Here is a 22,466-nt window from a genome sequence, read left to right on the forward strand (position 1 = left end):
GACATACATACTAAACTGGATCAAGCTCCCAGGATGATAATCACGTCAACAGCAGGCATGGGGAAAGTCCCAGGCTCAACTCTGGGACGGATGGGAACTGCATTCAGGAATGCACGGATAGGCATCAAAGGCAAACAAATAACCAGAGTCCTCCCAGGACACCAGCCACTAAAGAAAAAGAGCTGACCCTTTGATCCCTCAGCTTTTATACTGAGCGTGAGGCAGATGGGATGGATTACCCTGATGGTCAGTTTGGGGTCACCTGTCCTGGCCCCTCCTCCCGACAGGTGCGACTCCTCTATGCTCTTCTGCTTCTGACCTTCCAATGGGGCAAAGAACCAAGTCAGCTGGCCTTGGGGGTTATACCAATAAGTATGAGAAAGAGAATTCTGCAGACCATTCTTTGGCATAAATTACAACTAATCAGGTTTTATCACTCTGAACAGTGTCACCACAATATGCTGTTAATTTCAGAGAGTTCAGTTAGTTTGAAGAGGCTCAGCTGCAAAGTAAAGTTGCTGAACAGAAGAGGGGTTCTGTTTCACCTCAAACCAGCACAGGTAGGCTGTTCTTTTGGGAGGGTATAAGGAGAATAAAAGAGAAGCACTTGTGATTTCGGGGAATGACAAGAGAAGCAAAGGATGCTGTTGGCTGTCTTTACTGATGGCTCCTGTTTTACCAAATGAAACCCAAAGACCACCACAGCCTTTCCTGTGGAGCTGCTACCCAGCCGCACAGCCCCTGCCATTGACAGCGATGGAGTCACTGCGAAGGTGCAGTAGAAGAAATGAAACAGTTTGTGGTGCTGCAATGGATGGGCACATAGTTCTCAGTACAGACGGGCTGGAAGGCTCAGGGGTGGGGTTCCCTCTTGTGGCTCCATCTCTGGAGACAGAGGAGCATTAGGAGGGCTTTGGAAGAAGCTGCACAGGTTATGGGGAACTCATTGGCAAAAGCTCAGAAAAATATGGCTTTGTGTTTGAAGAATTAGTGAAGACAGAGAGTCATGAGTAAAGCTTGGGCCAGCACGGGGTGGGAGTGAGGTGGGGAAGCAGGGGTGGTGGTTGAAATCTGCAGAGAAACGGGCACAGGCAGAGGAAAGTGTAGGACAGCCTGTGGTCACGATGCCCCCCCTCCCCCAACAGAACTGAAATCCTTGTCCTTTCCACTATGGCTGCGGACTCTTCCACTGGAACCCCTGAGAGCACTCCAGTTCCTCACAGACACACTGGTTTGTTGCCTCCTCCCCCACCCTCCAGACAGCCCAAGAGGTTTCCTACACACACCCCCTCATCTCACTGCTCCCAGGAAGAGCCCTGAGCATCCCTTGAAGGAAAAAATGCCCATTGCCAGAGTGTGGGGGTCAGCGCTTGAATATCCTGCTTGATGAGACACATCAAGGGCTTTCACAGACACTTTCACATTTCATTTCCAACTGGAAGCAGTGCCTCTGGCTTTCTGCTTCAGGGACAGTCAGGGATGACCCTCAGTGGGGACCGCTGACGCCCTTAGAACCTTGGAGGCTGACTTGCACTGCTCTAGAGACCACTTCAATCCACTCTCAGTACCTGCAGTTCAGGAACTGGGCACCAGAGGGCTCATTAACATGCAAAATGCCATAACGAGCAATGGCTCTGGGCATAATTTTATTATACAATTCTGCTGTAGTTAATTAAAGGGATTTCAGAAGAGGAAAGGTTTCAATAGTAAATAACAAGAAGAAAGGATTTATTTTTCTTTCTGTTTCTTTATTTGTCTGCTTCATTCATGTGTCTGTCTTCATTGATATCAGCAATTTCCAAATGACACTGAAACTGGACCTCTCCAAACGGAGTCTGACTGAGTAGGGCAGTCAAGACCCTGTATGTCAGACACTCTATGGGCAGCCTTTGTCCCCACCTCCAACCCCGCCTTTCTCTCATCAGCCACCTGGGACTTACAGCACCTTTCCTCAAATCTCAGCTTTCTCTGCTACACTCTGGAGTTGCAGGTTTCAGCCCTTTGGAAACAGTTTCCACCTGTTTCACTTAGGGAATAAACTGCACCCAGACATAGAATTTTCTTTGTAGCAAAAAAAACGAGACCAAAGGAAGGCATGGTTCAATAGAAAATAAAATACTCTGTTGTACATTAAGTCCACCTTTCCTCCTCTGAAGTCCACTCTCCACAGAGGACAGCCTTAGACCAAAGGCAAACACATTTCTGTGCCAAGCACGGATCCCGAGAACCCCCAAAGCACTCCCTGCCCCAGAGTCTCTTGGTTCATATGCGCTCACAGCGAGGCACACGCTGAAGTCACAAGCTCCCTCCATTCACAGAGGGAAGCAAAGAGACAAAGTGAACGGCATGCTCTCTTTGGAATGGCCAAAGGTGCACTGACCCCAAGGAGTCTGGGTTACAGGAGCATCTTCAGGCAGACTCTGAAACATCCACACCCACTCCTTGCCTATCCTCCTCCAGTGCTGGACAGCTTGGGTGCAATTGTCCAGGCTTCATTTTCTCCCGGAGGGAGAGAAATCAGTTGTCTCCACTCAGATGCTTTGCCCTACCCTGCCTGTCCACCAGCCGCAGCTCCACAACTGCTCGATCAGCCCAGGGTCACACTTCCCAGTCCCACATTGGGTCTTCAGCTATGCCTGGGAATCTGGGAGGCAGTGGGCACCTCTGTGTGGGCATCAGCCCCTGAATGACGAAGTGAGGCAGAAGTTGAAACATGCAGAAAAGACCTCGGTGTAATAAGTGTGTCAGAAGTCTTCATTTTCAGAACTTTGATACTGTTCTGTAAATTGTCATATTTTTTTGCATATGTCCTGGACAGAGACCAGACAGCTGAGGACACTTTGTCTCCCTCTGACTGTTTACCTCTGGAGTCTTCCCTTGAGGTACAGTGGCTGAGAAGAACTTGTTTCTGAAACATGAGGCAAAGAGGGTGTGAAGTATACATCTGTCTCCACCTATTCTGACTGAGATAAGCTGTGACCAGACATTATCTTTATTTCTTCTTCAAGTGTTCCTGAAATAATGTTGAGTTCTTGAATTCTCTTCCATGTTTCAAGCAAATTTTGATAGACAAGCTTGCTGTGTTTGGAGGATGCTGTCCTTGAAGACCAGGTATACTTAGCTTTCCTGCCCACCAGTGCTGCTGACCATGGGATACTGGCTACCTCTCCCCAAAGTAAGCCAAAATCTGCTCCACTGACGACCGGCATCTACAGTCTTCTATTCCCTTTTCTCCCTCTCCTCAGGAGATCATGCCGCACCATTTCTGGGTCACAACAGACCGTCTTCACATCCCTGAGCAGCTCTTGCTTGCAAGTATCAGATCTGGGTTTGGATGACCCTTGTTGGCCTATCTGGCAGCTGTGCTCAGAAGCTGTCCCAAAACTGCCTGGACTGTTTGCATCCTGCGGTGTTGCCCTTCCAGAAAATGCCAGGTCATTAAAGTCCCCGTGGAGGACCAGGCTTCTTCTACACCCAGAGACTTCTTTGGGGTGCTTAGAAAAGACTATGCCAACTGCCCCACCCTGACTGTGGCTTCCTTATCTCCCACCACAAAAGCACTGTTACTGGCACTTCCTCTGACCTCCACTCACAAGGGCTCACCCAATTTGTCACTTGCCCCATGAAGGAGCTCCATACATCCAAGCAACTTGTTCACTTTGAGGGAAACCCCACCCCCGATCCTTCCAGCCTGTCTGTACTGAAAACTATGAACCCATCCATTGCAGCACCCCAAACTCTGTGACTTCTACCACACCTTGGCAGTTACTCCATCGGTGTCAAAAACCAGAGGCTCCAGCTCGTCCTGGCTGAGGGCATCAGTGCCTGTAAGGGCTGTAGCACCTCAGGTTTAGCACCAGGCCAAGCTCTGACTGAGAGAAACCTTGGACCAAGCGTTCCAGACCCCCTATTTGCAAAGGCTTTGCGTCAGAGAAGAGCCATGACAAAGGGGGTGGAAACCCAAAGTTGAAATGATTGGATGTCAAGAGAGTGAGCAAAGCCTGCCGTCCCCAAGGACAGAGAGAAACAGGGCTGGGAAGTGCAGCCCTGGCAAGATACGGGGGTGCTGTCAATGCTGTCTCTGTTGCTCCAGAAGGCCTTCAAGTGGACGTGAAGGCCATCTCCATGAACAACAAGGTGCTGCTGAGCAGCCCACTGTGAAAATTGTTGGTCTGTTCCTTGACTGTGTCTTCAAGGGGATGAGTCAAGTGGGGGAGAGAGAAAACCCAGCAGTCTGACAGCGTAGGCCCATGTGTGATGTGCCTCGTGTTCCTGCACTGCCCTATGTCTACTGAATGGAGAAGGGACAGACCTTGCCACGCTGTGGTGGTGGCAATCCGTGGCTGGCACAAAGGCACCGAACCTGTCTGCAGGGCCGTCTGGAGTGTCTCTCCCACACTCGCTCAGAACGGGGATGGCTTTCCTGTGCAGTACCTGCCGGCCACATGTAGCGATGTGTGAGAGCCTTGGCATCTCACAAAACTACAGGCTTCTGTTGGGACACCAAAGAGAGGAACTTCCTGGAATTTCATTAGTCAACGTGGGGATGAAAACCATCATCGTAGTCAATGGAGATCTAGTCAATGCAGCTGACGGAAAAGAGACAAAGTGAGCTCTCCCTGTGGTACAGGACACCATTTGGGTAGATGGCACATAAGCTGCAAAGAAAACAGTAAATAGGGACAGGTGCAGTTCTCTTCCACTGTCCTTGGACAACCTCTGGCACCTCAAATGTCACCAGGTGTTTCATCTGAACAGCCAGCTCCTACCCTACATCTTCATTCATTACCATGGCAGCTGAGACGAGGAGCTCACATGCAGGTGCCTATTTAATGCCCACCTGAAGTGAGGCAAGAGGAGTGCCACCGCCTGTGGGCTTGTGACAGGCATGGGAGGGAGCTGAGTCCCCTTCCAGTGCTCGCAATAGAAACGCAGGATGAGATGCCTCCATTGACTCAGCTGAGCCCTATCCCCCACCAGGAGTAAAGAAGGTCCCTGCCTGCCATTGTCTGCATGTCCTGCCCAATAATAAGACAAGAAAGTAGTCTGAGTATCCTGGACAGGTCTTCCAGAGCTGGCACATGCCATGGCTGAGAGGAGCTGTCACGGTGTCTGTCTTGGCTTCTCTGGGGTGGAGAAGGAGGACGTGCTGCAGAGCAGGGCTTCCCTGCTGCACCGTCAGAGGGAAAGGTCATGATGGCTGCCTTCTCCTGGGGATGGCTTCAGGGGTGGGAAGCTGCGGGTGCAGCTACGGCTGCCCCGGGCTGTCCTTCACAACAGGGTCCGCGCACTCCAGGGAGCCCCCTGTGTGCCAGGGCAGGGACTTTGCCCCCTGCCAGGATCCCCACTCAGCCTGCCCACAGAGCTCCCCACGCTGCTGTGGGGAGAAGCTGTGAGTGGAAGGAGGGATCCCTTTAAGGGGAGAATCACAGACTCATGGAATGGTCAGAGTAGGAAGGGACTTGAAGATCAACTAGTTCCACCGCCCCTGTCCTGGGCAAGGGCACCTCATTCTAGATCAGGTTGCTCAAAGCCCTGTCTAACCTGGCCTTGAACACTTCCAGGGATGGGGCCTCAACAACCTCTCTGGGCAGCCTCTTCCAGTGTCTCACCACCTCAGAGTGAAGAATTTCTTCCTAAGACCTAATCTAAATCTACGCACTTTCAGTGTAAAATGATTATTCCTTGTCCTATCGCTGCACTCCCTGATAAAGAGTCCCTCTCCAGCTTTCCTCTAGGCCCCGTTTAGGTACTGACAGACTGCTATAAGGTCCCCACAGAGCCTTCTCTTCTCCAGGCTGAACAACCCCAACTCCCTCAGTCTGTCTTCACAGGAGAGGTTCTCCAGCCCTTGATCATCTTTGTGGCCCTCCTATGCACATGCTCCAACAGGTCACAGAATCACAGAGCATTAGGTTTGGAAAGGACCTCTGGAGATCATCTAGTCCAAACCCCTGCCCGAGCAAGGGCACCTACAGCAGTTGCACAGGACGGCATCCAGCTGGGTTTGGAATGTCTCCAGAGTCAGAGATTCCACCACCTCTCTGGGCAGCCTGTGCCAGTGCTCTGACACCCTCAAAGTAAACAAGTTCCTCCTCATGTTTAGATGGAGCTTCCTAGCCTGCAAGACTATGATCTAATCGGCATTGCGGAGACATTGTGGGATGGCTCCTATGACTGGAGTGTTGGAATGGATGGGCACAGGCTCTTGAGGAAGGAAGGGCAGCGGAGACGAGGAAGGGGTGTCACCCTCTATGTCAAGGACCAGCTGGAGTGCATGGAGCTCTGCCTGGGGATGGATAAGGAGCCGACTGAGAGCTTATAGGTCAAGATTTAAGGGAGAGCACAGAGAGGTGATGTCACAGGGGGGTTCTGCTACAGGCCCCTGACCAGGAAGACCGAGTGGATAAGGCCCTCTATAGACAGATTGGAGTAGGCTCATGTTCACAAGCCCTGGTCCTCAGAGGGAACTTCAGCCACCCTGATAGCTGTTGGAAGGAAAGCACAGCAGCGCATAGGCAATCCAGGAGGTTCCTGGAACGCATCCTTCTCCAAGTGACAGAGGAGCCAATGAGAAGAGGTGCCATGCTGGACGTTGTCCTGACCAACAAAGAGGGTCTGGTGGGGAATGTCATGGTCAAGGGCAGCCTTGGCTGCAGTGACCTTGAGGTGGCAGATTCTGAGATCTTTAAGGTGGCCAGGAGGGCACACAGTAAACTCTGGATTTCAGGAGATCAGACTTTGGCCTCTTCAGGGATCTGCTTGGTGGACTACATTGGGACAAATCCCTGGAAGGAAGAGAGGCCCAAGAGAGTTGGCTAATCTCCAAGGGCTACCTCTGCCAAGCTCAGGAGCGATACATCCCAGCAAAGAGGAAGTCAGACAAAGACGCCAGGAGGCCTGCGTTGATGACCAAGCAGCTCCTAGTCAATCTCAAATAAACAAAGGAAGCCTACAGAGGGTGGAAGCAAGGACAGGTAGCCTGGGAGGAATTGTATGGGCAGCCAGGAATCAGGTTAGAAAAGCTAAAGCCCAGGTAGAGGTGAATCTGGCCAGGGGCATGAGGGGCAACAAGAAAGCCTTCTATAGGTATGTGGGTGACAAAAGGAAGACTAGGGAACATGTGGGCCCACTCGGGAAGGAACTGGGAGACCTGGTCACCCGGGACATGGAGAAGGCTGAGGTACTCAATGACTTCTTTGCCTCAGTCTTCCTTGGAAAGGTCTCTAACACTGCCGTTGTCCTCTCCCAGGCACTTCCCAGCCCTCCCCAGCCCCTGCCCAGCTCTGCCCACCTCCCCTGCCCTCTCCCCAGGACAGCCCAGCCCAGCAGCCCAGTCTGGACTGGCCCCACAGCACTGCCCGCCGCAGGCTGATGCAGAGCTCTGGGCACTCACCGCACAGCCCCAGCTCCTCCCAAGGGCACAGCAGCTCCTGGGGGGCAGACAAGGAGGTCAGCCTGCCCATCAGCCCCGGGGCTCATGCTGGTGCCGAGGGAATGAGGAAAAAGAGGCTGGTCACTCTCTGCTTCTCTGGAATTCATATTGTGCCTCATTCCAAGCCCTGACTGAATTTGCCCCCTTCTCTCCCCAGTCAGCCCCATGCCCCAGGACAGCAGAGCAGTCCTGGCCCTGGGGTTCCCTCAGGCACCTCCTGTGTCTCCCCAATCTCCCCATCCTGTGCCTGATGAGTCCATGCTGACTCCCTCGGCACTGCAGCGTCCTTGTGTGTGGACACATTGATTCAGTGCTTTATATTAGTGGACTTGACCTTTGAGGGTGTTTCACCTTCAGAGTCTCCATCTGTTCCAGCACAAGGGCATGTGTCGAGTCCCTAATCCCGCCTCTCCTCCCCCTCAAAAATACATTTCCAGAACGTCTGGTATATGCCATCAGTTCTGTCATACATGAAGAAGACTGAGGAGGTAATGGGAGTCTCCCCTTCCATTGTGCACCAAGAAGAGCGCTTTTAAATCCAGAATATTTGGTGCAGTGGAACCCAATAGCTTAGCTCCAAAAACGTTGAGAACGTACGGAGAGGAGACTAATTAAAAGACCAAATCACTGAACATGTACTTGGAAGGAACTTTGGAGGAACAGTCCATCCTTCAGGCACTGCACATGGGAGATGCCCTTTTATTGAAGAGCTGTTATCTGTCAGGCCACACCTGACACAGTGTTGTGCAAGGGTCAGACACAGTAGGATGAAGCCTCAAGACAAGCAGCGTAAACTCAGAAAATTATCTATAAGCAGGATTATCACGAGAGAAAAAAGCAGACTCACAGCCTAAGATAAGCCTTGGACAATGTGCATGGAAGGGGCGGCAGGTTATTGTCGGTGAAACAGTGTCCATTGGGCCAATTTCCATAGGGCATCCTTGAGCTCCTGGTTCCTCATGCTGTAGATGAGGGGGTTCACTGCTGGAGGCACCACTGAGTACAACACTGCCACCACCAGGTCCAGAGATGGGGAGGAGATGGAGGGGGGCTTCAGGTGGGCAAACGTTCCAGTGCTGATAAAGAGGGAGACCACGGCCAGGTGAGGGACACACGTGGAAAAGGCTTTGTGCCGTCCCTGCTCAGAGGGGATCCTCAGCACCGCCCTCAAGATCTGCACATAGGACAGTACAATGAAAACAAAACACCCAAAGGCTAAACAGGCACTAACTACAAGAAGCCCAACTTCCCTGAGGTAGGAGTGTGTGCAGGCGAGCTTGAGGATGTGGGGGACTTCACAGAAGAACTGGTCCACGGCATTGCCCTGGCAGAGGGGCAGTGAAAATGTATTGGCCGTGTGCAGGAGAGAATTGAGAAACCCACTGGCCCAGACAGCTGCTGCCATGCGGACACAAGCTCTGCTGCCCAGGAGGGTCCCGTAGTGCAGGGGATGGCAGATGGCAACATAGCGGTCATAGGCCATGACTGTGAGGAGAGAACACTCTGTTGACATAAAAAAGAGTACAAAAAAGAGCTGGACAGCACAGCCAGAGTAAGAGATATCCTGGGTGTTCCAGAGGGAATTGGCCATGGCTTTGGGGAGAGTGGTGGAGATGCAGCCCAGGTCTATGAGGGAGAGGTTGAGGAGGAAGAAGTACATGGGGGTGTGGAGGCGGTGGTCACAGGCGATGGTGGTGACGATGAGGCCGTTTCCCAGGAGGGCAGCCAGGTAGATGCCCAGGAAGAGCCCGAAGCTCAAGAGCTGCAGCTCACGTGTGTCTGCAAACTCCATGAGGAGGAAATGGGTGATGGAGCTGCTGTTGGACATTTGCTGCCTCTGGGCAGGGGGACCTGTTCAAGGAGGGAAACAGAGTAAGTCAATGCAGACTTCTGTAAGGAAAATGAAAGCCATTTCCCGTTGGCTCTGTCTCTGTTGCATACAGTCCCTTTTCATTTTCCTGGAGACCTTCCTCACGTCCATGGCTGGAGCTCTGGTTGGCCTTGGCTGCCTGTGCCGTGAGGAGCAGGGTGCTGCCCAGTGGCTGCCGAGGGGTCAGCCCTGCTCTGCAGCAGGGAGTTCATAGGGAGGGTGGTGGCAGGAGCCAGTCCTGGTGTTCTGCTTTGGCTGAGGAACCCACACCTAATGCAGATGGGCTTTTCAACATCTCAGCACTTCTGCTGCCCTCCAGGGGAACAGAGTGAGTGCTGTGAGACATGAGGATTGCCTGGGGCAGAGAGCAGAGTCAAGGGAGATGGTTTGTCCCTCCATCTTCCACCGTCATGAGATGGAGGGGGATTACTCTCTTGTATTATGAAACCAGACAGTGCTGAGAGCAGAAGGATCCATCTCAGACCATGAAATGTCTCACCCTTTCTCAAGGTCTCAGCAGCCCACCTCTAGCCAAGGACACCCACGGCTCATTTCACCCACCCAACAGGATTTCCACAGTCACAGAGTCTCTGTTTCTCTGTGGGGCTTTCCGATAACACAAAGGTGCTATGGGACAGGTTGGCATCCTGGAGGGCAGCTCACAGCTTCCGGACACCCAAAGGACATACCCAATTTATGGGATCTCAGTGAGAGAAAATGGACTCCTTCCCCACCCGCACAACCTGCATTGCCCACAGCCCCACAAGTCAGAAGAAAACTTTGACACTGGTTCCCATGGACACACCGGCAGGAGTGGATGAACAAGATCAGTGTGGGACTCTGCAGCTGAAATTCCCATCCCCAGGGAGGCTGACAGCAATAAAAAGATAACTTTAAAGGAGACACCTGGAGAAACCCGGAGAAATGCCGTGAGGGTCTGGCTGGGAGAGGCACGGGGAGAGGCAGCCGGGCACTCAGGGCAGCATTACCCTCACCCTGCTGGGCACGCCACCACCCAGACACTGATCATGCAGGGCAGGTGCCCTCAGCCCCACCGCTGGGCAGCAGCAATGGGGCACGTGGCAGGAGGGATGCCCTTCGCCTCTCCTGCTGCTCTGCCGGGCACAGAGCTGACTCCCACCCCAGAGCCCATGGCCGTGAGGGCTGAGGGCTGTGCTGGGTGACTCAGGGAAGGCATCTGCACTGCAGGGGTGGCTGGAGGTGCCCCTATCTCCCCTGCAGCAGGGCTTCCAGGAGCAGACTCCCTCCTTCCCCACCCGTCTCCACTGCCTGGAGCTCTCCCTGCCAGCAGCTCTTTCCCTGCCCCCACGTCTCTTCCCTGCCAGTGCTCACAGACCCCATGGCAGCCCCCGTGTGCCCAGCTCTGCCCTGCAGCCTCTGCGTGTGTGCAGGGGCTAAAGAGCAGGTGCCAGAGACCCTGGTTGGACTGGAAAGGGGATGCTGGTGCTGTCTGTAGCCCCCAGAGCTGGAAACCGAAGACACAGACTCAGGAAAGCTCCTTATCTCTACAGGGATCCCTCCTTTGACCTTTGTTTTAATGTCCCATTATACATCTGCCACTGCCCACCCAGCCAACCAAGATGGAAAACATCAAAAGACAGACCCTCTACTGTTCAGGGAACTCAAACATGAAATGTGCCCTCAGGAATGCCCAGAGGTGATCTGGAGGTGTAAACAATCCTGACCCACACATGTCCCTCTAAAAAACAGAATGACCCCTCCCCACCAGGGGTTGCTACTCCCACCCACAGCTTCTCCCCACAGAACCTACGTGGGAGCTCCCCGGGCAGGCGGAGAGCTGACCCTGGCAGGCGGCAAAGTCCCTGCCCTGCAAATAGCCCCCAGAGTGCAGGGACCCTGCTGGCAAGGACAGCCCTGCCCACCCCTGCCTGCACACCCACCTTCACAGCCCTTTGGCCATTCCTGGGAGAAGGCAGCTGTCATGCCCTGATCCTCTGATGGTGAAGCAGGGAAGCCCCAATCTAGAGAATGTCCTCTTCTTCCACAGCAGAGAAATTATGAGCGTCCTTCTGAAAGATCCCACGGGCTGTGGGAGGTGCCAGCTGTTGGAGATCTCTCCAGCTACTGCAGCTGCTCTGCTTTGGGAAGAGTTCTCCCCCCACTCACCCTCATCATCCCTCCCTCTCCAGACTGCCTTCAACCTCTCTCTGCCTCCCTGCTCTGCCCTCGCTGCCTGCAGGCAGTGCCCTCAGCCCTGCTGCGCTGTGCAGAGGAGCTGCTCCTGGGCAGAGCTGTCTCTCTCTCGCTGCGCTGCCCGCTTGCCAGGAGCTCCCTCCGGCCCAGCAGCCCGGCCCAGCTCAGCAGCAGAGGACCAGCTGTGGCTTTCTCTGCCTCCTCCCCACACTGCCCCAATCCCTCAAGGTGTCCCTGCGCCTCCAGGGCTGACAGCTCCTCCAAGGCAGCGGGATCTCTCCTGGGGAGCAGAGTTTGAAACAGAATGAAGTCATCACTGACTGTCCCTCTCTGAACCCTGGACGGACTGATTCCTGCAGTGGGAAGGAATTTCTGCTCTGCCAGGGTGTGTGGACCTACAGGAGGCATCAATGTTCAGAGTTCCTCAGCAGTATTCTTGAGGCCGGAGGGACATTCAGCTTCTCCAGTGCACCCCACAGACCCACCAGAGGGGGGATTCCTCTTGCCTCAGCTCAGCTGCTCTAAATTGCTGTGAGCTCCTCCTCTGAGGTGCCCTGTGAGCAATGGAGACAGAGGCCAGGAGGGAGCTTTTCCAATGCAAACACCGGGTGACATCTGAGGTGCCAGAGGTGGTTCAGGACACCTGCAGGGAACTGCAAGCTCTAATGGAGCAATTGTGAGAGACAGGGCAGCATCTGCGGGCATTGTCCTGGATGCTGGTGGGGAATCCCTTTGGCCAACAGAAAACATAGAAGACCACGGAATGACAGGATCACAGAATGGTAGGGGTTGGAAGGAACCGTTGGAGATCATCTAGTGCAACCCCCGTGCCAAAGTAGGGTCACCTTCAGCAGGTTAGACAGGAATGAAGCCAGGTGGCTTTTGAATATCTCCACAGAAGGAGACTCCACGGCCTCTCTGGACAGCCTGTTCCAGTGCTTTGGTGCCTTCAAAGTAAATGCATTTTTCCTTGTGTTCAAATGGAATTTCCTGTGTTCCAGTTTGTGCCCATTTCCCCTGATTCTGTTGCTGGGCAGCAGAGAAAAGAGTCTGGCCCCATCTTCTTGACACCCTCCCTTTAGATATTGAGAAGCATTGAGGAGATCCCCTCTCAGCCTTCTCTTCCCCAGGCTCAACAGACGCAGCTCTCTCAGCTGTTTCTCATAAGAGAGGTGCTCCAGTCCCCTGAACATCTTTGTAGCCCTCTACTGGACTCTCTCCAGTAGTTCCCTGTGTTTCTTGCACTGGTGTACCTAGGACTGGCCACACTACTCCAGATTCGGCCTCAGCAGGGCAGAGCAGAGGGGAAGGATGACCTTCCTCCACCTGCTGGCCACGCTCTTTTGTAATCCACCCCAGGTGACCATAGGCCTTCTTGGCTACCAGGGCTGGTTTATGGTCAACTTATTGTCTACCAGGACTCCCAGGTCCCTCTCAGCAAAGCTGCTTTGCAGCAAGTGAACCCCCAACCTTTACTGGTGCATGGGTTTTTTCCTCCACAGGTGTAGGACCCTACACTTGCCCTCGTTAAACTTCATTATGTTTCTCTCCACCCAACTCTCCAGCCTTTCCAGGTCTCACTGACCGGCCTGCTGTTTCCTCGGTCCACCTTCTTGCCCTTTTTGAAGACTGGCGTGACTTTGGCTTTCCTCCAGTCCTCAGGCACCTCTCCTGTCCCCCTGACCTTTCAAAGATGATGGAGAGCGCCTCCGTAATAACATCTGCCAGGTCCCTCAACACTCCTGGGAGTGACCCATCAGGGCGCTGTGTGTCAAGTTTGCCTAAATGATCTCTAACCCGATCTTCCTCAACCAAGGGAAAGTCTTCATTTTCTCAGATTCTTTCTCTTCGCTCCTGGGTCTGGGTTTGCTGAGGGCCGGCCTTAGCAGTAAAGACTGAAGCAAAGAAGGTATCAGTAATTCTGCCTTCTCTGCATCCTCCGTCACCAGGGCACCCACCTCATTCAGTAGCAGGCCCACATTTTCCCTGGTCTGCCTTTTACTACTGATGCACTTGGAGAAGCCCTTCTTATTGTCCTTGACATCCCTGGCCAGGTTTAATTCCAAGTGGGCTTCACCCTTCCTCGTTGCATCCCTACATACTCTCGCAATGTTTATATACTCCTCCCAAGTCGCCACTCCCTTTTTCCACATTCTGTAAACTTCTCTCTCGCACCTGAGTTTTTCCAGAAGGTCCTTGCTTGTCCATGCAGATTTCCTGCCTCCTCTGCCTGATTTATTACTCATAGGGATGCACTGATGTTGAGCTCGGAGGAAGTGGACCTTTTCTATTAATCAACTCTCCTGCACCCCCCTTCCTGCCAAAGCCTTTGCCCATGGGATTCCTCCAAGTATGTCTTTGAAGAGGCCAAAGTCAGCTCTCCTGAAATCCAGGCTTGTAATTCTACTTTTTGCCCTGCTTCATCCACACAGGATCCAGAACTCCACCATCTCATGGTCACTGCAGCCAAGGCTACCACCAGCCTTCACATCCCCAACTAGTCCTTCTTTATTTGTCAGTAAAATGCCCAGCAGTGCACCTCTCCTTGTTGGTTTCCCCACCAACTGTGTCAGAAAGTTCTCGTCAATGCTCTGCAGAAACCTCCAGGACTGTGTGTGCCTGGCTGTGCTGTTTCCAGCAAATATCGGGGTGGCTGAGGTCCCCTGTGAGAACCAGGGCCTGTGACCATGAGGCTATTTCCAGCTGTCTGTAGAAGGCCTCATCAACTTCCTCTTCCTGATCTGGTGGTCTGTAGTAAACACCCACAGCAGTGTCTCCCACATTTCCCTGTCCCTTAATTCTTAATGATAAGCTCTCAACACGTTCTTCATCCAGCTGCAGGCAGAGCTCAAGACATTCCAGTTGCTCTGTCCCGTAGAAAGAAACTCCACCACCTCACCCCGCTGGCCTATCTTTCCGAAAAAGTACATAACCGTGTGTGACAGCATTCCAGTCCTGCGAGCTATCCCACCATGTCTCTGTAATTGCAATGAGACCATGGCCCTGTGGCCATCATCCCTTCTGGAAGGGTTTTGTTGAAAGGAAGGCTGGGACACTGTGTCAGGGTTTTCACTGAAGGAAGTATTGACCCAGAAGCCTCATCATTTTACTGCTGTCCTTTAGTCCTTGTGCCCAACACCTGTCCTTCAGACACATGTCCTTCAACACATGTCCTCCCAGAAATGGAGGAAAGTATGCCAAAGAAAAAGAAGTCATTATCAGGGGATCTGTTGGGAAACAGCACAGGATGGGCTCAAAGATGTCTCCCTTAACTTGTCAATGTCTTCTCTTTCAGCAGTGCGCCATGCCCAGAGTAGCTGTTGAATAGCAGCTCCAATACCCAGTTCCTCCTTCTGGCATGTGCTGACACTCGGGAGCTGCAGCTCTTGAGCTTCGGGCTCTTCCTGGGCATCTACCTGGCTGCCCTCCTGGGAGATGGCCTCATCATCACCGCCATCGCCTGCGACCACCTCCTCCACACCCCCATGTACTTCTTCCTCCTCAGCCAATCTGTTCTTGACCTGGGCTCCATCACCACTCTCCCCAAAGCCATGGCCAGTTCTCTCTGGGACACAAGGGCCATCTCTTACTCAGGATGTGCTCTTCAGGTGTTTGGTTGTTGTTTTTTTTTTTTTCTTTTTCTGTGTTGCAGCAGAGTTTTCTCTTCTCACTGTCATGGCTTACAAACACTACATTGCCATCTGCCATCCCCTGCACTACGGGACCCTCCTGGGCAGCAGAGCTTGTGTCCGCATGGCAGCAGCTGCCTGGGGCAGCGTTTTACCCTATGCTGTGCTGCACACGGCCAATACATTTTCACTGCCCCTCTGCCAGGGCAATGCCCTGCACCAGTTCTTCTGTGCAATCCCCCACATCCTCAAGCTCCCGTGCTCAGAAACCTACCACAGAGAAGATGCAGTACTTGTGATTAGTATTGTTTTTGGATTTGGTGTTTGTTTTTTTTTATTCTGCTGTCCTATGTGCAGGTCTTCAGGGCTGTGCTGAGGATCCCCTCGGAGCAGGGGCAGCACAAAGTCTTTCCCATGTTCCTCCCTCACCTTCTCATGGCCTCTGTTTGTCAGCACATCACCGTTTACCCACCTGAAGCCCCTGTCTATCTCACCTCCCTATCCCTTTACCTCGTGGTGTCAGTGCTGTACTCGGTGGTGCCTCCAGCAGTGAACACCTCATCTACAGCATGAGGAACCAGGACCTTAAGGATGCTCTGAGAAAAATGATGGTTGGATGTTTTTCAGAAGCAATAGAGTGCCTGTTTTCTTCTGCACAGCATTCAGAGTGTAACTCATAGCAGGTCCAGAATGTCTTCTCAGGTTTTTGCTGTGTGTGTGTTTCTTTGTTTTTCTTGTTATAATGTTGTGCTCAGCAAAATTTTATTATTCTTCCCACTTCTAATTCATTGTGTACCTGTAGAATTTGACCCACAGACTGTGTAAATCAGGTGCAGTGCTCTCTGTGTATTCAAACAAAAGAAAGGACCCTGCAGTGACTTGTTTGTCTTAGATCCTTCCTCCAAGACCTCTGTAAAGACCCAGGGCAGTGCCTGTGTGCAGAGGTGGAGGGGAACGAGTCCCAGCACAGCAGCACTGCCAGGGCGCACCAGCCTCGGTCTTGCCAGAGCTGCTCTCTTGCCACTCCCACGCTCTCCTTTGAAGCCCTTGTGTAGGTGTAAGGCCTCAGGGGTCACAGTCCTGCTGTGTGGTAGTCCTGTGACTGCAGGCAGGGACAGGCCATGAGCACTTCTGTGATACAGCTGACCTCTATAACGGCATCTCCATCATGACAGGGGATGTCCTCAGCACAGTGCTTGAAGGCTTCGGTCTTCTTCCAAAGTTGCTCTCAAGAACATGCCCAAGGAATAGACTCTAAAGAGCCTTGTTGCTTTGTTTGTTCTCTGTGGGCTCAGTGTGATGAGATTGTGGTCCCAGGATGGCCTTCTAGGGACTTAGGGCTGGTTCAGGTGTTGCTTGTTGGTGGCCAGGGCCCATGCAGACAGTGAATGGTCTCCAACAAACCTGCCTGGGGCTCTGCAGCAGTTCATAGGGCTGATGGCAGAGCAGCGTTTTTCTGGAGGGACTTGGGAGCTGCCAGAAGAGCACAAGGGATCTGCAGGGACAGCGTGTGCCAGGGAGTCAGCAGTGAATGGTGCCGACTGAGCACGAGCCTGTCCATTGTGGTGTCACCCACAGACAACACACCAAATCTGTGTATGAGCCTGCAAATGAGAGCTCTGCAGCCGCGAGGGAGACAGCTGGCACAGGGAAAGGAGTCTGGCAAGTGATTCATTTTACCCTCAGTGAACTTTCACAGACTGGATCCAGCGCAGAACCCAAACACATCTCACAGCACTGGAGTAAGGCAGAGTACCTCTGAGAACATTCCATGGCCACATAAGAGCCTGTGTGGGAGGTGCTCAGTGGCAGTGACCACCATCAGCTGGGTCTGCCTCCCAGCCTGACCAGCACAGCCCAGCAAAATCACCCCATTGGTCCTGGGCACCACAGCTCACTTGCTCTGCAGAGCAGCATCACCAGCTCGGGGGCTGTGGGGACCATGGGGACAGGGCGCAGCAATGACTGGCTGAGCCAGCACAGGCGTGCTGACCTTGGGAAAGGCTCTGTGGACAGGTGGGATGTCCTGGGAGAAGAGCAGGGAACGGTGTGTGTGCAGGGGAGACATGGAAAGAGAAACACTTCGCTGTGCCAGCTTGGGCCAGGTTGCCCTGAGGCTGGGACAGCAGAAGCTGCCAGAGGAGCACCGGGGCCAGGACTCTGTGCTTTCCTGGGGAGCGCTGCTGGTAACGGGGGCTGCGCGCTTCCTGGGATGCGATCTCCAGGACATGACAGCAGAAGAGACACTGCTACTTACCTCCGTTTCCTCCTTGCTGCAGGGCCCAACCAGACCGGGCTGCTCTGCTCGGCTGGGGAGAAGGTAGAGGAGTGGGGAGAGCTGGGAAGGGGCTGTGACGGCTGGGCTCAGAAACGCTGGGGAGGGAGAAACACCAATGTACAGCTAAAGTGTGTGAGCGTGCAGGGTAGGGGCACACAGCAGTGTCCTCACACAGCCGGGGCTCCTGGGAGAGACACACAGGAGCAGCAGAGCAGGGTGATGTCTCTGCCTTTGTTCATGGGACACCCCAGGGAATCTGCCCCGGGGCAATCGTCACAGGGCACCCACTAACAAGCACCGTTTCCAGCACTGCCCTCTTACCCAGCTCAGAGAGGTTGTTCTTCCCTCCACAGAGGGACATTCAAAGACGAGGTGTGAAGACCATGTTTGCGTTGTACAGAGGAGACAGAAGCATACACATTGCATGTGGGTGGTAAGATGAACCCAAGTGAGCACAAACGCCATCAGCTGTTCTTAGGGGTGCCATGAAGGACTGTGGGACAGACGGTGTCTTGAGGTCACTTCACCTGGAGAGTAAGGTCCCCTGGGAAACCCCCATAATGCAGCACTGGAATGTGCATCCTTGAACTGAGGTACCCCTTGTTCATTTTTCACGATTTGGGGCATCTCAGATGAGTGAAGACCAGGGGGACACACCACAGGGCTGAGGTGCCGGCCAGCCTCTGGCACTGGCAACAGGAGGCCAGGGAGACACTACGACTGCTGCAGTGCTCTGCCTCTGCCTATGGAACGGAAGGACTCGTGTCTCCAAACACCCCTGTGTGTACAAGGAGTGCACGAGGCCAAATGAGGTGGGGACACCTCACAGCCCTGACATTTGTGTCTGACTCCAGGAACAATCCACACTATCCCAGTGAGGTTCATCTCACCTGCCTTGGACAGGCTCATTACCAATTCCTCTGTCTGCTATGTTATCCCTCCTTGGCTTTCTGGCCAAGAAAGGGGAGGGGGACAATCAAACCTCCTTGATTCAGTTTCCCCTCCTGCAAATGGGGAACATCACCAACACTTTGACAAATCTCTTCATCCTCTTTCATGAGTTCCCTGTATCTTCTTGCATTAAAAGGCTACCAAGCTCTTCCTTGTTGTGCATGATGGGAGGAGGAAGGCCAATGGACGTCAGCTGAAAAACATGAAGAAAATCTTTCTCCCCATCAAGATAGTCAAGCACTGGAGGAGATCTCTCAGAGAGCTTATGTCATCTCTTATTTCATATTTCTTATTCCATATTTCATGGAATCATAGAATGGTTTAGGTTGGAGGGGAATTTAAAAACCATCTACTTCCAACCCTACTGCATAGGCAAGGACACCTCCCACTAGACCAGCTTGCTCAAAGCCCCATCCAGCCTAGCCTTGAACACCTCCAGGGACGGGGCATCCACCACTTCCCTGGGCAACATGTTCCAGTGTCTCACCACCCTTGGAGTAATGAATTTGTTCTTAATATCTAATCTCAGTCTCCCCTCTTTCAGTTTCAAACCGTTACCCCTCATCCTATCGCTACACTCCCTGAAAACAGTGCCTCCCCAGCTCTCCTGTAGGCCCCCTTTAGGTAATGGAAGGCCACAGTAAGGTCTCCTTGGAGCCTTTTCTTATACAGGCTGAACAACCCCAACTCTCTCAGCCTGTCTTCAGAGGAGAGGTGCTCCAGCCCTCTAATCATCTTTGTGAGCCTCCTCTGGACTCACGCCAACAGGTCCATGTCCTTTTTCTGTTGGAGGCTCCAGAGCTGGATGCAGTACTCCAGGTGGAGTCTCACAAGAGTAGAGTAGAGGGAAAGAATCACCTCCCTCGACCTGCTGGCCATGCTGCTTTTAATGACGGTCAGGATGTGCTTGGCTTTCTGGGATGCAGGCACACATTTCTGGCTCATGTTGAGCTTCTCATCCACCAACACCTCCAAGTCCTTCTCCTCAGGGCTTCTCTCTATCCATTCTGCACCCAGCCTGTATTTGTGCTTTGGTTGACTTCCTCTTGCAACTCTAAACTTCAAACATTTTTGGTGTTGTTATTCTCTTTGCTTGGTTTTGTCTTGTTTTAATAAGTGATTTCTCAGCGATTTTGTGTGCTGCCTTTGTTTGCAAAGGCAAGTGATCATAAAATTGGGGTGGGATGCATTGGCAGGGACACGGGAGCGATATGCCAGTGTAGGTGCCTGGGACCCTCTGCCCAGGCTCCAGCTGCAGCTTCCCAGGGGCTCTGGTCTCCAGCAGCTCCTCTGGGACAGCGGCCAGGCCCAGGCAGGTGCTTCGGAGACACAGGGTCCTCTGGAGGTACCACTGGGTACTGATGGTCAGACAGCGGAGCGCTGCCTGGAAGCCTGAGACATTTTGACATGTGTATGAGCACGACCTCATCAGCTAAAACAAGAGAATAATTTTAATAAACATTTGGTGTTCTCCCATGAGATGTAGATGAGGAGTTTTCAGGATGTCCATTGACAGAAAGACGAGAGCTACTGACCTTTCCCTCTCTTTGCATTGTCAGGACTCTCTCTCTCAGCCTCTGAATTTAATCTCCCTCACCTTTCACGTATTTCCACCTATCCTAAAGGAAGTGACCATGACTGAAGGCACCTTTCCAGCAGTGCACGTGCACAGAAGCACTTGTGATTGCTCTCTACATTTCCCTTCCCCTTCCTCTTTCATCATTCAGACACCTCTCAACAATCCCACTGCTGCTTTGAGCTTCAGGCAGTTAAAATTTGTCTTTCAGTAGTCTGTTGAATTCTGGGTTTAGGACATCTCTTCATTTGTGCTTATTTCCATAAGAACAGGTTCAACAAGGCTTTAGGTTCAACAAGGTTTCAGGTTCAACAAGACCAAGTGCCAGGTCCTGCCCTTGGGTCACAACAACCCCATGGACACTACAGGCTTGGGGCAGAGGGGTTGGAAAGATGCCCGGCAGAAAAGGACCTGGGGGTGTTGGTGGCTGAATATGAGCTGGCAGTGTGCCCAGGTGGCCAAGAAGGCCAACAGCATCCTGGCCTGTATCAGGAATAGTGTGGCCAGCAGGATTAGGGAACTGGCCATACACCTGCACTGGGCACTGGTGAGGCCCCACCTCGAGTACTGTGTTCAGGTTTGGGCCCCTCACTACAAGAAGGACATTGAGGTGTTGGAGCGTGTCCAGAGAAGGGCAACGAAACTGGTGAGGAGTCTGGAGGACAAATCTTATGAGGAGCAGCTGAGGGACCTGGGGTTGTTTAGCCTGGAGAATAGGAGGCTGAGGGGAGACCTTATTGCTCTCTATAGTTCCCTGAAAGGAGCTTGTAGAGAGGTGGGGGCTGACCTCTTCTCCCTGGTGACAAGTGATAGGACAAGAGGAAATGGGTTCAAGTTATGCCAGGCAAGGTTTAGATTGGATATTAGGAATTTTTGTTTCGCTGAAAGGGTTATCAAGCATTGGAATAGGCTGCCCAAGGAGGTGGTGGATTCAACATGCCTGGAGGTGTTTAAAAGGGGGTAGATGTGGTACTTGGGGACATGGTTTAGAAGTGGTTCTGCCAGGGTAGGTTAATGGTTGGATTTCATGATCCTAAACGTGCCTTCCAACCTCAACAATTCTATGATTCTATGATTCTATTCTATGAAATCCATGCTGATGTTTCTTGGACATGTTCTTCTGTTATCGGTGCCCAGAAATGTCACCAAGGAGGGCTCTGACTGATGGCACAACACTCCTCACCAAAGTGAGCTTGGACAGCCACTGGCTCCCTGGGTCGCACATTTGGACTCTTTCAAAGACAGGTGCTACACTTGCTTGTCCTCTCTCACCAGAGACCTCTGCCAATCCCATGACCTTTCAAAAGGGATATTCCAAAGAAATATTGATCTTCCCCTGTAACCTCATTACCACTCTTCTCCCTGTTACACACTGTGTGTACTTTCTCTAATCTTTCAGATGCTTACCCTTCTCCTGGGACAATGCTCATTTCTAAAGTCATCTTTGCAGATGCAGACTCTCTGGGCAAAGGCCCTTTCCATTCTTCGCCCGTTTTCTCCTCCCCTTACTCTTTCTTCACTCAGATACCTCTCACCTGTGCTGCTGCTTTGACTTTCAAGGAGTTCAAAGCTTGCCTGTCTTTCAACAATCTAATTGTCTCCTCAGCCAACTCCTTAATTGTGTTTATATCTGTCTTGTCTATCTACCTTCCTAAACTCTTTCTCATAAGAACTCCCTTGTAGAAAGGCAGCCTCATTAGAGGTAGCTCGTCCTGAGCGTGTGATTGCGGACTGTGTGTTATTGTTTAGGAAATCTGATTATGCTTTACTTTTCTTTTCTTACAAACAGGAAAAGTTCTCCTGCGCCTGGGTGCAGCCAGGGCTCTGAGGAGCGCAGGTGGGAGATGGGGCAATGGAGCTGTGACATCCAGCTGCAGACTTCAGTGGAGAAGTCTGATGCAAGGACCAGGGGTGTCAGTCCCAGGTGGCCAATGTCAGAAATGGGGAGGGTGGGGAGGTGAGGAGCAAAGCTGTCCTACAGTGTCAGACCTCCAGGGACTGCTTCTCCTCCCTGTCCAGACCCCCTGAAGGGACAGCCTGTATCCAGAACAATCCGAGAATGCTTCTATCCTAATCGTAAGTGATAATCAGGAGTATAGTATAGTATATCCTTTAAAATAAAAAAGACATTTTTCTTAGGTGCGCTTTGAAATCTCCTCCTTAATTACACTCTGAAACCTCTCTAATTGGCTGTACAAGTCTTGAAGATTTGAAGAAAATTACAAGAACGATGAACACCTTGTTAGGGCTTTCTGTCTTTTAATGAGCCCCACGGTGTATTTGGTGCTGAGTCCATGAGCCTCAGGCACTGAGAGAAGATTGAACAAAGTGCTCCAGAAGTCCAAGTCAGAAGCAAAGTACCTTGAAGCCTTGATTGGCCCCACTGAGGGTCGTTACTGCCAAAGCCTCCCCATGGGCTCGTTAGAGGAGATAACTGGAGGCTGTGGCTGCAGGTAGGCAAAGGCACTGTGCAGGTGGCTGTAATGCTGAGGAACCCCTTGGCTTGGTTGATGCAGCAGAAAGGCCAACCCCTGACCCCCAGGCCCTGGGAA

General features: G+C 52.4%; 2 protein-coding genes across 2 annotated transcripts in view; both read right to left on the bottom strand.

The window, feature by feature from the left end:
- Positions 1–22,466, bottom strand: part of LOC309684386 (olfactory receptor 14C36-like) — a gene marked incomplete at both ends in the record, with an annotated part of 283,296 nt that overhangs the window by 228,985 nt on the left and 31,845 nt on the right. The window lies entirely within an intron of this gene.
- LOC309684413 (olfactory receptor 14I1-like) lies at positions 8,328–9,263 on the bottom strand (the record flags this gene model as incomplete). The annotated part of the gene is made up of 1 exon (XM_082500335.1): positions 8,328–9,263. The coding sequence occupies one exon, from the start codon at positions 9,261–9,263 to the stop codon at positions 8,328–8,330; it is 936 nt and encodes a 311-aa protein (XP_082356461.1).

The sequence above is a fragment of the Vanellus vanellus genome (genome assembly GCF_965231255.1).
Source record: "Vanellus vanellus genome assembly, contig: HAP1_SCAFFOLD_70, whole genome shotgun sequence".
Classification (NCBI taxonomy): domain Eukaryota; kingdom Metazoa; phylum Chordata; class Aves; order Charadriiformes; family Charadriidae; genus Vanellus; species Vanellus vanellus.